Source organism: Schistocerca cancellata, chromosome 8, assembly GCF_023864275.1.
Source record: "Schistocerca cancellata isolate TAMUIC-IGC-003103 chromosome 8, iqSchCanc2.1, whole genome shotgun sequence".
NCBI lineage: Eukaryota > Metazoa > Arthropoda > Insecta > Orthoptera > Acrididae > Schistocerca > Schistocerca cancellata.
In genome coordinates this window covers 465,660,324-465,675,439 of record NC_064633.1, presented here as the reverse complement: position 1 = coordinate 465,675,439, position 15,116 = coordinate 465,660,324, and the positions used below count along the sequence as shown (strand labels likewise).

Genomic DNA, 15,116 nt, shown 5'->3' with positions numbered 1-15,116 from the left:
AGTGTAAGAAAGAACTGTAACATTTGCTATTTTCTAAGATTTTCATTATTTCTATTAATACAGCTGTAGAATTTATGTTCGTGTCTAATACAAAAAAATACAGAGAAATTAACATACACGGTTACAAACTCTGTTTTTTTTTTTTAAATCTGTGTACTCAGATGTGTGGATAACTGATGATATTGCTGTTTATAACATGATTCTGATATATGTTTGTATATACTGACACTAAGAAGGTTAATTTTATATATATTTAGTTGTCACACAACATATATTCTCAACATGTTTACTGTGCAAAACAGTATGATTCGTGGTGGTTATTAATGGCGCTTTTATTTTTTAGTTCCAAAATACAAGAATATGAGTAATTTTAAATTGTGTTAATTAATCATTTCATGCCTTGTGCCAGTTCAAACTAAAGTACTGAATCCAGTCATTCATTTAACTGTTACATTCCTAATAATAGCTATGAATTCCTGTAATGTTTTGTGCTGTAATGTTGTTTTCATTCTTAAATAAAAGTTGACCTAAGAGCTTTTGAGTTTGAAACAATGAAAATACGCTGAATGTAGGAAGAATGGTGGTTTTGACCTTGAGAAAATGCAGTTTCATTTGTCATGCCAGTTCATTTTCTCACAAGTTGTGCAACTCTAATGTGAGTGGTAACATTCCCTTTAGGTTCATAACTGGACTGCAGAACAAACTGCTGAGTGGTTAGCAACAAATGTTGAGTTACCACAGTACATTCCAACATTTATCGTGAATAGAGTTACAGGAGCAACTCTGCCAAGGTAGGCTAAAATGAGACTTACATATTAGAGCTGCAAATTTTAAATGTATTATTCAAGCTAAATATCTCTCTCTCTCTCTCTCTCTCTCTCTCTCTCTGTGTCTGTGTGTGTGTGTGTGTGTGTGTGTGTGTGTGTGCTAATTTTATAAACATACAGGTATAAAAAGTAGATAGCTGTCAGTTTCCGGAATACTTAGTAAGAAGATTCTATTGGCCATGCAGTATGTGTATCTAACAAACTTCTCTCTGCAGTTTCAATATCAGAGGTGTGAGTAACAAACATAAGTAATGGTAGATTCAAAGTAATTGGCATTAGGAGCACATAAAGGCTGTTTCATTATTTTATACCAACACTCCCATAGCATGTCTTTTAAATTAGCAGCAGTGTTGTGTGCATTTTTCACAAAATGTTAATGCCATTTGGAAAGAAAAGAAAGTAACTATTGCAAGAAATGGAAATTAATAGAATCTTAGTAAATCACCACCCCACTGCAGTATCCGGTTACACAGGAGACTGAATCTTAGTGTTCCTGTATGGCAGTTGTAGTGTCTTCTGGGGAAGGCCACTTTCCCACCACGAGTGCTGCTCACTCTCCAGCTTGTAGATAGACCACTATTTGATCACACCGTCTCTTTTCCATTTGCGAATGGTACATGGAAATGACAATAGTCATTAAACCTCCATATTGGCTATAATTCCTTCAACTTTCTCATTGTGGTCATTTTGTGATATGTAAGAGCGAGAAAATACAGGACGAGTCGGAAACGACTGTACACCTTTGGAATGATATAGAAATTTATTGAGATAACTTACAGAATCAGTAGATGGGTCATTTTGTTGCACGCAGCCTCAGGTTTGATTCGCATAGTGAGTCCGTACATGATTCCGCCACCTGGAGTGCCAGCATTGCGCATATTTAAAATGGCTGCTTTCACAGGTGCAAAAGTGTGCTTGCTGTGTGTTTTGATGTCATGAAATGAACTCTGCAACAACAGATTGATGAAAATTACTGAAATGGGATGGTTTTCTATGTGGACTGGCCGCGAAGGGCCAGTTGCTTGGCCACATCGCACTGCAGAATTCATGCCAATGGATTTCTTTATTTGGGGTTTATTAAAGACCGTGTGTGTGTTCCTTCTGTAGCAAACAATACAGTCAAACTGCAAAATCAAATCTATGCTGCTATTGCACAAGTTACGCCCAATTTGCTGCAACTAGTGTGGGAAGAAATTGATACCGGTGGTATGTTTACTGCATCACAAATGGTGGTCACATCAAACCAAAATGACACTTGACACTTTCATGTGAAACTTGAGGTTGTTTGCTACAAAATGACATCTTCCAATTCTATAAGTTATCTCTATAAGTTTCTACTTCGATCCAAAGTTCCTTTTTGACTCACCCTGAATAGTGCCTATGTCTGCAATGCTGTAAATCACATGGAGGAGCATAGCTAGCTGAGTTTTGCAAGACCTCTTTTTGTGTATCTGGATTGATTTTTATAAAGGAAATTTTTGTTCTACAAATATGTCATAGTACAAGAGCATAAAACATCTTAGCAAGATGGGGATGAGACAGGTGAAATACCCTCAGACTTCAAGAATAATATAATAATTCCAATCCCAAAGAAAGCAAGTATTGACAGATGTGCAAGTTACCGAACTATTAGTTTAATAAGTCAGGGCTGCAAAATACTAACGTGAATTCTTTATAGGCGAATGGAAAAACCGGTAGAAGCTGACCTCGGGGAAGATCAGTTTGGATTGCGTAGAAATGTTGGGACACGTGAGGCAATATTGACCCTACGACTTATCTTAGAAAATAGATTAAGGAAAGACAAACCTATGTTTCTAGCATTTGTAGACTTAGAGAAAGCTTTTGACAATGTTGACTGGACTACTGTCTTTCAAATTCTGAAGGTGGCAGGGGTAAAACGCAGGGAACGAAAGGCTATTTACAATTTGTACAGAAATCAGATGGCAGTTATAAAGAGTCGAGGGACTGAAAGGGAAGCAGTGGTCCGCAAGGGAGTGAGACAGGGTTGTAGCGTATCCCCGATGTTATTCAATCAGTATATTGAGCAAGCAGTTAAGGAAACAAAAGAAAAATTTGGAGTAGGAATTAAAATCCATGGAGAAGAAATAAAAACTTGAGGTTTGCCGATGACATTGTAATTCTGTCAGAGAGCAAAGGACTTGGTAAAGCAGTTGAACGGAATGGACAGTGTCTTGAAAGGAGGATATAAGATGAACATCAACAGAAGCAAAACAAGGATAATGGAATGTAGTCAAATTAAGTCGAGTGATGCTGAGGGAATTAGATTAGAAAATGAGACACTTAAAGTAGTAGACAAGTTTTCCTATTTGGGGAGCAAAATAACTGATGATGGTCAAAGTAGAGAGGCTGTAAAATGTAGACTGGCAATGGCAAGGAAAGCGTTTCTGAAGAAGAGAAATTTAACATCGAGTATAGATTTAAGTGTCAGGAAGTCGTTTCTGAAAGTATTTGTATGGAGTGTGGCCATGTACGGAAATGGAATGTGGACGATAAATAATTTAGACAAGAAGAGAATAGAAGCTTTCGAAATGTGGTGCTACTGAAGAATGCTGAAGATTAGATGGGTAGATCACATAACTAATGAGGAAGTATTGAATAGGATTGGGGAGAAGAGAAGTTTGTGGCACAACTTGACTAGAAGAAGGGATCGGTTGGTAGGACATGTTCTGAGGCATCCAGGGATCACCAATTTGGTATTGGAGGGCAGTGTGGAGGGTAAAAATCGTAGAAGGAGACCAAGAGATGAATACACTAAGCAGATTCAGAAGGATGTAGGCTGCAGTAGATACTGGAAGATGAAGTTTGCACAGGATAGAGTAGCATGGAGAGCTGCATCAAACCATTCTCTGGACTGAAGACCACAACAACAACAAAACATCTTTAATTCTAAAACTGATAGACTTCAGTGAAATAGGCATCTGGTGCTCCCTTGCACTTCTTGAAAATGTGTATGACCTGCACTTTTCCGCAATACATAGTTACGCTTTGTTACTTCAGTACCCTGGAATAAATTGCTCTTTCACATAATCCAGGTAGAATCACACGGGTATCTTGTCTGGTCCAGGAACCTTACCACTACTATGAAGTTGTGATTGCTTTTCTGTTCAGTAATCACTTCTCCCAATATTTGCCACTTTGGTGTTCGTGCAATGATTGAAAGGAGGGAGCATATTAAATATCTACTCTGCTGGAACTGTTTTGGAAGACCAGATTCAGTATTTCAGCCCACTGTCTGTCATCATCCATTTCTCTGGTCATTGTGGTCAGTGATTGACTTAAATAGATGATTTTGAACAAAACTTCATAGTGTTTTTAGGCAGGTAGTTTGGCAATATTTTATTTTCAGACATTGAAAACTTCTGTCTGTGCTCTTCCTTGTACTCATTTTTGATTTGTCCAATCTCCCCCCCCCCCCCCCCCCCCCCCCACGTGTTGACTTCTCTTATATCTGTGATGCTATTTTTGCTGACACAGGTAGATCCATGATGACCCTTTCGCATCCCAGAACCTTGCTCATAACGTACTTGTCTAAGGTGTACTGAACAATGCCTTGAATTTTACCCATTTGTGCTCCACATCTTTATCTCCAGCACTGGATATTTGGTGTTGGATACTCACTCTGTAATTTGCATCTTGTTGCAGAAATGTTTTATTGCTTTCCATAATAATCCTTATAACACGTGTGGTCCACATTATAACTACTTAATTTATTTGGTAAGACTTCAGCTTGTTTATTGATTCCAAATTTAATGTGAAGCTTTAACTTCGAGGACTTACGGGCGCTGATAACCTCGCTGTTGTGCGCCCTAAAACACTAATGATCATCATCATAATCATCGAGGACTTCTTCAAATAGTTGACTATTACTAAGTATTGAAGACTTGTGGCAGTTCCCCCCCCCTCCCTCCCTCCCTCCCTCCCTCCCTCCCTCCCTCCCTCCCTCCGCGAAGTGTGCCATTTGCAGTTTGAACTCATTACATGAAAATCATGTATCTAGGATAATTGAAAACCTTTACAGAAGAACTGGGCCTATTTTTTGCCATTGCCATTGCTGTGTATTAGTGGTGTGTTTGTGGGGGGGGGGGGGGCGGTATTAGTTGAAAGTTGATTGCAGTAGAAGTGTGGAATTAGATTGAAATTGAGAAATTGCATTGATGAAAGATCTTGTACTTTGTGTAAGTGTGGTAATAAAATTGAATGTTATTCCATCAATGTTCTCTGTTTGCTTACACCAGTGAGTGTTTATGGCTGTACTCTTTTAATTACTTTTATTACATCCAGGACTTCACAATGTAGTATTTATATATACAGTAGTTTTAATAACACTGGACAAACATTCAGTTGATTATGATATTCATTTTTCATTTATTTGGTGAGCTTAGATTTGAGCACTCATTACGGATGATGCTGTAGCCATTTCCCTCTCCCCCCCCCCCCCCCCCTCCCCTCTCGCTGTACCATAGTGAGCCACCACCCTGTGTAATGAAGAGGCTGTGACATGAGATTGCAGCCTGTTGTCACCATTCAATGCCATAAGTTGCTAACCAGTGACCATTAACACTTAAGCATAGGGCACAGGAAACCCTCATATGCATTTATTCGCCGGCCATTGTGACTGAGCGGTTCTAGGCGCTTCAGTCCGTAACGATGCTGGTGCTACGGTCGCAGGTTCGAATCCTGCATCAGGCATGGATGCGCATGATGTCATTAGATTAGTTATGTTTAAGTAATTCTAAGTCTAGGGGACTGATGATATCTGATGTTAAGTCCCATAGTGCTCAGAGCCATTTGAACCTTTTTTTGCATTGCTTCTGCCGGCAGCCCAGACATAAGACTTATTAACATCCATAGCTGAGCAGATCTTTGCATTCGCACTTCTTAAATGGCAACAGTAAAAGCTCTCTCCTATTGGTTTGAATAAATGAAGCCTTCTGAATACAAACGTCTTTTACACGAATTTGATAATTTCAGAATTTGCTAATGGCATTAGGAATGTTACTGTACGTTGTGTGTGCCTTTGTTGTTCAGTCAGTGATAACACTTGAAACTTATGAATTCAGGATCGTGATATGCATCAGAGTAACAGCTTTATCTACTGATACAGTGCTTATAATGAAGCAATATAATATTAAATTGGATGCTTGCAAACATCAGTCACTGCAAATTGTCCTACAGAATAGTAGAGATCCCATCAGAAAAACGACGGTGTACCAGATGTAAAGAGTCAAATGTACTTTCACCAGCAGAATAATTACTGATGCGCTTTCACACATTTAAAATGTCACATCCAGTAAAATTGCTGTTTCTCAGTGCCTTAGAGCCATGCAGCTAGTTTAGTCCTGATACCTCTCTAATGTCATAATCTCATAATAGATCTTTGTTTTCTGCATTCAAGGTTGTTTATCTTAAAAGGTATGTTTTCTTGCCTATATAACTTTTATAGTGCAGCTATTATTGATCTTTTGTTACATAGCTTGAACAAAAAGATTTCTGTTTTGCTTACTCAGTTCTGCCGCTTTATTCAGCATGACTGTTTTGGTTTTAGTGGCACTAATTTTGTTAATGAGTCAACTAATTTCAAACCAATTCAGATACTATAGAAACTATTACATAGTTTGTATAAAATCTTGTTTATGCAATAATGTTGCATCACAAATTAATCAGTTTCATCATATCTGCAATTTGTGTAGATTGTTTTGCTTTGTTCTCATTTTACTCTTTTACCACAGCACTTAATTTTAAGTGGCTCTAATTCACTACATTATGTTGTTGACTAGAATTTGAAAGAACATTTCTAAATATGCCACAGAGAGTAAGACTGTTCTTATTTTCTGTTAACTAAATGTGATGTTCATTAAAGTGGACAGCAGTATGATAATGCTTTATGTGAATATATTTATCATTTAATTTATTTTTAAAGCATGTCAATCTCAACTGTTCAGTAAGCTCATTCTTTACATCTGTAAGACAACAATGCAGAAGAAGCACACATAAGGTTGAAATCTTTGTATAGTATTGAAACTGTTATCATTTGAGTCTCAAAATTACTGTCATCAAATTTCTGTTTTGCAGACTAGCAGCTAATAACATGCATTACTTAAGCAATGTTCTGGGAATTAAAGATCCCATTCACAAACAGAAAATTGCACTAAAAGCTATGGATGTTGTACTGTTTGGCCCACCGAAAGGTATTTACTTTTTTGTTGTGGAAATACAGAGCCCTTTGTAGTACTAATCATATAACTTAATATATCTATCTGTTTCTAGATTACAGCCATGGAACAAAGGACATCATCCTCATAACTCTTTTACTTGGAGCACTTATTGGATGTTATTATGCGTATCATCAAAATAAGAACTCTAAGAAACATCTAAGACGCATGATGAAAGACATGGAGAGTCTCCATAAGGCAGAACTTGCATTGGATAAATTGCAGGTATGTTTTTATTCCCTAATTTTCAAGTCTTGAGTATGGTGACATATTAACCAAGTTTTAATTTTGAACTCTTAACTATTTAGAAAGAGCTTGAGCAAGCTAGGTTCGAACGGGCTTGTGTGACGACAGAGAAGCAGAATCTGGAAAAACAACTACTAGAACAAGGTTGTGATAATCCTGAGATGCGGACATCTTATTCTGATCTTGAGGTTTCACAACTGAAAGCTGAAATTGAGGTCAGTAGTTGGGATTTTCCTCTGACATTTCTGAAGCTTTGTTTTCGGTTGAAAATTTCACAAAAATGAAATATTTTACCTGTCCAGATGTTGCGCAGAGAGCTTCAGAGAGCAGAAGGTGAATTAGAAGATCGTTGTTGGTCACCTCCAGTAGGATTACAGCAGTGGTTACAACTTACTCATGAAATAGAAAATAAGGCTTATATTAAAAAAAAGCTTTCAGCAGAGAAGCAACTTCAGCAAGCAAGAGAAGCAGTAAGTTGAAAAATTTTAACCATTGTGTGTTGTAATGTGAAGAAGGAAGTGATGATAATTTTCTGTCTCAATTTTCTGTGCAGTGTGAGAAGCTTAGAAAGAAAAGATCAAGTTTGGTGGGAGCTTTTGTATCAACTCATGGGAAGTCTATAGATGATGTTGATAGAAGCATTGTGGAAGCAAGGTGAAGTAACGTTGTGTGTCTTATCATGAAACATTTATTCACAGAAGGCACTTAGCAAATTTGTTCTATCTCACTTGTGTGCAGGACTGCCTTAAATGAAGTTACACAGGAGCTGAAAGAACGTGTCCACCGTTGGAAGCAAATTGAGCTGCTATGTGGTTTTAATATTATCAATAATAGTGGTCTCCAGTACCTGGAAAATGTTTTATATAGAGGAACAGCAAATGGAAAAGGAGGATCCAGTGGTGGGCTAAGGGGTGAGTTTTAGCTCAAACAAAAATCACATAAGTATATGTCCGATGTCTTGTCTTTCTCAGCTGCACAGCGCAGTATAGTTATTACTAACTTATGTTAGCATTTGAGTTTGCAATTATCCTTTGAACTTGTGAAAAAAAAATTTCACTTCAGTGCCTGCATTAATTGTGTGATCTGCCATGAACACACTTGGGCTCTGGAAAATTTTGTTATACAAAGTCGTTGATTAACTTTTACATTTGTACCCATGAAGAAACTATAATGGATCACAGTTCACAATACTTAAAACAATTGTATAAGTCAGTTGTTCTTAGATTAACACAAAAAATGGATTTGAAACAGTATGAACTTTAATGTCCACATAGTATAGATTATTTCAGAGTGAACAAAACTCAACTTGCACTAGCAAAATGTTGCGGATAAAGTTGAGGGTAATTGTAATTGCCAGATCACAACTTATTAAGACTAGAAAAGAATTGTTTTAATGGGTTTAGTTTTGTGCAAATACAGGATCAAAAGAAATAAATATTAAAGAAATGATCGTTGACATCCCCATTCTGCTGAAGTTCAAAATAATTGTATTGATCTGTTGGGTTGAGAAAAATTCCAGTGGTATGAATAACGATTGCAGCTAATAATTCCTGTAGGTGACTTATTCTTAATGGAAAAATAGTTTCAGCAGAATAAGAAAACAAAATTGGGTCTGTTTGCACTGAACAGTTAAGTATACAGTGTTTGACAGCAGCTAATAACGACTGAACATCTCTTACAAAAATGCTTTCTAGCCTTGAATAACAATTACTACCAAATACTTGACGAGTCAGTGAACACAAAACCAGAAAATTATAAGCACTGAATGATGAAATGTGCTGAAATTGCTGTGACAACTTACATGCGTGTACAGAAATAGTAAGCACCTGTAGGTCAATCGGCAAATTTATGTCTATTGCCCATGAAGTGAATCATGTTGTACCACTGGTTACATGCCTCAGTGTGGACCTCTAAGGTCTTTGTTTGATCCCAGGTCAGAATTAGGTTTTTTTTAATTGTCACTTATCACTTGTTTCACCTCTGGCAGTGTTTCCAGTAGGGAAAATACCAAGCTGCACAATGGACCAGAGTCCAATGTGAACTGTAGATCCACGTATCTGGGTGGGTACGTCATTTCAAATATTGGGGGAAACTAAAGGCATAACACCTCCGGAAGCAACATGCACAATAAATCAGGTTCAAGCCAACCTTCGCTTTGATAAGACATATGCTTAAACAGTCAGTACAAATGTATACCTTTGCCATACCCTCCATTTCTAATTTTTTTTCATTGTTGAGTAACAATGGCTATGACTGCAGCTCATGGCCATGTCGTTAGTGTTGCTGCCTCTAGATCATAGTGCCCATGGTTCAATTCCCAGCTGGGTCAGAGATTTTATCCACATGGGAGTTGGGTGCTGTGTTCTCATCATCAGTGACACACACGTTGGCTAAGTGGCATCAAATAGAGGCTTGCTCTTGGCTGCCAAACAACCCCACATGAAGTCTCCTGCTCAATAACGCCGTACGATCATCGTTTTTTGTTTCAAACAATGGTTTTAAAACTTGTGAGCTATTGAAACTTCTGTCCCCTCAGAAAGTTATGTAAATCCACGGCCATTGATCCATAAAATGTATGTTTGCAGCATACTTAGGAAACGGCTGCAGGCCTGTTGCAGCATAATGACACAGTCAACAACAGTTTGTTCTCACTCAGATCAGTTATGGCACCTAATGACCAATACTGGTGGATCTGAATTATCAGCTGTTAAACGTTGCATTCTCTGCAGTACTTGTCTTCAGGATAATTGTGGTAACACTAAGTTTTGAAGCCACGGCATCTAAATGTATGACTTATTTTCATAGCATTCTGAGCCACTATGATGGGTGGCGTTCCGTATTCAAGCTGAGAATTATATGGTTTCCTTTCAATCACTTTGCGGATTTCTATTTCTATGTTTGTTGCCCTGGAGAAATTTGTCCACTTATTTTCTTTTATCTTTACAACACAAAAGCTTCCATAACAACACTGTGTAGCAAAGTACAAATAATATCTATGGTGAAAGCATGATAATCATGTAATGGCTAATGTATTGGCATTAACAAGTGTGTGTCATGCTAATTCAGATCAACACTTAAGTAGTTGTTGTTCAACACAGAGAAATTGTGAACTGGGTTCATTTTCTGAAATGAGGTTAGAACTTATCTTCAGTGACATATATACACTCACCTGTTAGCCTGTTGAACAAGGATTTACAACCACAAAAATTTTTGCTTGAAAACTCTCACTTAACCAGTTATGATAAGTTAGAAAAGGTTTTGAATATAACATTTTTATTTTTGTATGCAGTGCAGTGAGAAATTAAATTAGCTGTATATGCTATGGGAAAGAGAACACTTCTGCAATCACATCGAATCAAATAGTTCATTATTCATGACTGGGACCTTTTAGGAGTTGTACTGTTTGTCAGTATGACAGTCTGCCATAGGATGGGCAAACGCACAATTTAGCACATTTTTCACTGCCATGTGGTAGGTGTGCCGAACACATGCTTCGCTTTTGCCACTGAGATATGCAGACACTGAGTTTTCATATGTCACTGTATTAAGAGTGTGTCCTGAATACATAGATTTGGAATAAAACTTGGTTATGAGCAAAAACTTGTTGATAAAAGGGTTCATCAGTAACTGTTGTGAATGGTAGCACCAGATACATGAGTGGCAATGCAACTTGCGTGTCCAGTGCTGGTTGTAGTGAACAGCCATGACCACTTCACCACAGGTTGCCAAAAGCTATCTCACCATCCTGGTATATACCATTGCTTAATGCAAGTTGCAGAAACAGAGTAGCATGATACCTTAAGGAACACATTCCAGTGAACACTTGAAGCACGGGAAAATATCACCAGGTCACTAGACGTCAGTGCTGTTCAGCACATCTGTGGAAGTATCAAGCATTGCATGTCTGGGCCCATCTCCAACCAATCTCTGTTAGTTGGAAATGGCAGTTGAACAGTTATGAATCAAAATAACTACCCAATACTTTAAGTGGGCAGTACAATTAACAACAGTGTTTCCTGATTTTTGAAGGCACAACATTCAAATGCATGGATGAAAAATCTGTGTAAAAAGTTCTTCAGAAACGACTAGCTGAAGATTCGTACATTTGTTTTCTCTCCTGAATTCAGCTCCACTGGCAGAAGATGCGTATTTTTGGGGAAAAATGTCAGTAGACTGAGACCTACAACATTCCATTTATTTCCTCTTCAAAATTTCCTTTAAAACTCAGACCATGGAATGTAGTGTTAGTTGTGCAACATTTCTTTTACCATTACTAACTTTTGGAAGTTATTGTTGTGCCCTAGATAGGAATTATCATGCTTAATAATAGCCCACTACCCTACGACATCCTGTGATCTCAAATGGAAAACCCACGTGTTTCACTGAAAATTTTTTATAAATTTTATTTTGCATTGCTGTTCAATGCTCATGTCACGCATGAGCTGCAAAAGCTGATGACATGTAATCTTTCTCTTTTAACTTGGCTTCTGACAAGTTTTGGGAACTTGTAACAGACATCTGAAGCAGTCCCCATTTGTTGGCAGTGATTTGACAACCTGCGTAATAAACCCCAATTTAATGTAAAGAAGTGGTGATAAAACTCTTTTTGGTGGAACCAATGTCATATTGATGACATTTTTCTCACCAGATTGTAGACTCTCTCGTGGTGTCCAGCCAGTTTTTGGCTCTACTAACCCATAAACAAAGAAAGCAAGGATATTTTGTATGACCTCCCTGCTGACCCAACAACATGGTTAGTATTTACAAATCTCCACAAACCATTTTCTAAACAATAGTAGTCAAGTCATTATAGTTCTCTTGCATATAAACAGTGTGTCCCATAGGAAGAGATGCAAATACATTTCCATTATGCAGCAAGACTGCTTTGAGACTGAAAAAATTGTTGAATATGTTCCATTCTGGTGAATCAAATTGTATTTCAAAACACTTCATGAGCACATGAACAGCATTACAACTAACCAGATTTCCCTCTTTAGAGAAATACAAGAGTAAATTCTCTCTTGATGCCTTTACAATGAAAATGAGGTCCCAGATAAAATTGGATTTTTGTTTTTCAGTCTTGATCCTAGCAATTAGGCTGCATCTTTTGAAAGACCTAGGTCTCTTACTAGGTTGTTGAGCTGACTTAGAGAAAAAGTTGAGCTTTCTCAACAACAGAAAATCTGAATAGAATCCATTCTGGGAAGCTAATGTGTCTAAGTGATCTGCTTCACCCAGGATGTCATCCAAAGTAGAAAGTGACTGTGGAACTGGTGCTTTAGAACCATGGGACACTGGACAAATAGCTGAGTCAAGGTTATGCTAAGATATTATCTTTTTATTTTTTGTTTTAAATTCTTCCAAATGAACTGAGCATAAGTTGCGTTCAGTTCTATTCACGCCATAGCATAGGAATGCTAAAATGAAATGAATTTTCCATACCCTGAAACCACAAGCAGAGATCTTCTGCACACTTTATGCAGAGTCCACACTTTATGCAGAGTCCATGTTTTATCTTGATCGCAGAGTTTCATTTTGAAATACTTACATGTTCTTCAAAAATTCACTAATGTCTCTTTGTTGAATTTTTGCTGTGTATTCACCACAGTTATAACAGAAGTGTATTCCAGAAGTAATAACACAAGCACAGCAACATTTGAATGCTGGATATAAACTGTGTCGTGAGATGTCCAGAGAGAGCCTGGACATGTTAGCTTGTTGAAACATGGTCTAATCCACCAGCAGATTGTTTATATTTCTTCGTAGTACTACAGATGGAAACAGTGAACCATGCTCAATCTCACCAATATTCTTCACTATAAACTAATATAACCTATTTTCACATGATCGTGTGGCCTTCCTCTTACACAAAACTACTTTCTGCGCCTACCACTACTCTCCTCAGTCACTAACTTTTTTTTTTTTTCATTTATTTCCCAGTATAGCTTTAATTGATAAGTCTTAATTTTAAGACCGTTTTTAAATTTAAAAAAGAATACTAAATTTTAGTTAATTAGAAATTTTACGCTAAATAAGAAAACAAAAAAGATTGATGTGAGTTTTTTTATTTATTTGTTTTTTATTTTATTTTTTCTAAGTTGAAATCTGTAAGAAAATGAGTACAAATCGTGTGCAGGTTTTTACTTGCAGACTGTGTTATTTTCATTGATATCAAAGTTATTTAGAAAGTTCTGTCCCAACACTACAGCTGTGCTAGCTTTTGGTATTTTTAGAAATGAGTTCGTTTTAACTTGCGTCAAAGATTTAACTAGGGCAGTGTAACATCTAGCGATATGAGCTGCAACATCTTCACATCAGAGAAAGAAGATAAGGAGAATTACAGTTGAATTTCAGTTTTGTGAACAGCAAGTCTTAAAATTGCCACCCCCTATGTGTTTGAACTAATTGTTTGTCCGGTTTTTCCATTGACAGTTCTGACAGTTCCAGTGTTGAGTAGCATATTCCAGGATTCAGTGTTAGACAGAGAGAGACTCTATATTATTAAACTGGTCTTTGACCGTTTTATTGAAACACTCTTGAGATAAAATATCAAAACATTTGTGTAAAGGGCTGTTGTGTTGCAACATAAAGGATGTCCAGAAAGTCCCTTTACATGTGCAATTATTTCATTGTAACTTCAATAGGACTTGCAACTACTTGGCCTTAACATCCACATGTCAACCACCATTGTCCCTGTATGTTCCCTGTCATAAAGATGTCATATTCTGTTAGTTCATTGATGGCCGTTGGCGGAATGCTTGCAGGCCGAAGTGCATTTTCATGTGAAGTTTCATTGTGTTCCCTTTAATTCCAAGTTCCACAACCCACTTTCTGATCGACTTGCTGAATGAATGCATCACTGACCCACTAACTTCAGCATGTTTCCCGTCGGATTGATGGATGAGCGATGTACACACTGCAAAAATACACTATACATTCTGCAAATTGATAGCACACGTGGACTGAAAGCACAAATCATCGTGGAGCTAAAAACATTAGAAAAGGTCTGATGCTGAGGTATGATGTGCGCCATACACACTACTGTCAAATAACACCCTGAAAATTACTTTTGTGGTCACAGCTGGACTTTTGCTGCTCTTTTACTACCTGTTACAGCCATATGGACTGTAGCAGATGCTTGACAACAACTATCTCTGTCTGCAGCCAGAACAAGCTCACTGGTGCCGCATTACTATCCCTTGCACCTGCTGCCTCTCCCTTCCAGTAGTCACCCACCCTTCCCCAGCCCTCTCTTCCACACCTCACGTCACCTTTCCTCCAGGGCAACTTCACAAGACACAGCCCTTCACCACCAATCAAGCTACAGTGCTGTCACAGTGAAGCCAACCGCAACAGCTAAACAAGCCAGTTGTTATCTTTTCTTCTTCCATTGTTTGTATTCCACCAAGGTTGTACCATTATCATATTTGAACAGAAAATTAATAATTTTAAGTCATGAATGCTCTTTCACTGAAAAGAAGTATAATTATTTCCATCAAGTTGTGTTGAAGTGCTACAACTTTTAACACATGATTAAGTGTTTGTTTGTCAAAATGAAATTGCCTAAAATAATTATTGAAACAGTCACAATTCACACATTTCGTTCATGTTCATTCTCTCCTCATTTCACTACATGACTAACTCCATCCTCAGTTACAGACATTGCTGACATGTCATATAAGTGCTTTGTAGTTCTTATCTGGGATATCATTTCTGTTTTTTAAGAATAAGAACATGTAGCCACTAGTTTGCATGCTGGTTCCATTTTACTTCACACTGCAAATGATAAACAAATGTCCCTTGGTTTGTA

At 37.5% G+C, this 15,116-nt stretch overlaps 1 protein-coding gene across 2 annotated transcripts in view; it reads left to right on the top strand.

Annotated features, from left to right (window-relative positions):
- The window catches only part of LOC126095351 (stromal interaction molecule homolog), a 128,567-nt gene that overhangs the window by 12,391 nt on the left and 101,060 nt on the right, over positions 1-15,116 (top strand). For both annotated transcript variants that reach the window (XM_049910157.1, XM_049910158.1), the window contains exons 4-10: positions 679-791; positions 6,921-7,036; positions 7,116-7,285; positions 7,369-7,521; positions 7,609-7,776; positions 7,860-7,960; positions 8,045-8,217. In XM_049910157.1, coding sequence (XP_049766114.1) covers positions 679-791; positions 6,921-7,036; positions 7,116-7,285; positions 7,369-7,521; positions 7,609-7,776; positions 7,860-7,960; positions 8,045-8,217 — 994 coding nt within the window. The remainder of the gene's footprint in view (positions 1-678; positions 792-6,920; positions 7,037-7,115; positions 7,286-7,368; positions 7,522-7,608; positions 7,777-7,859; positions 7,961-8,044; positions 8,218-15,116) is intronic.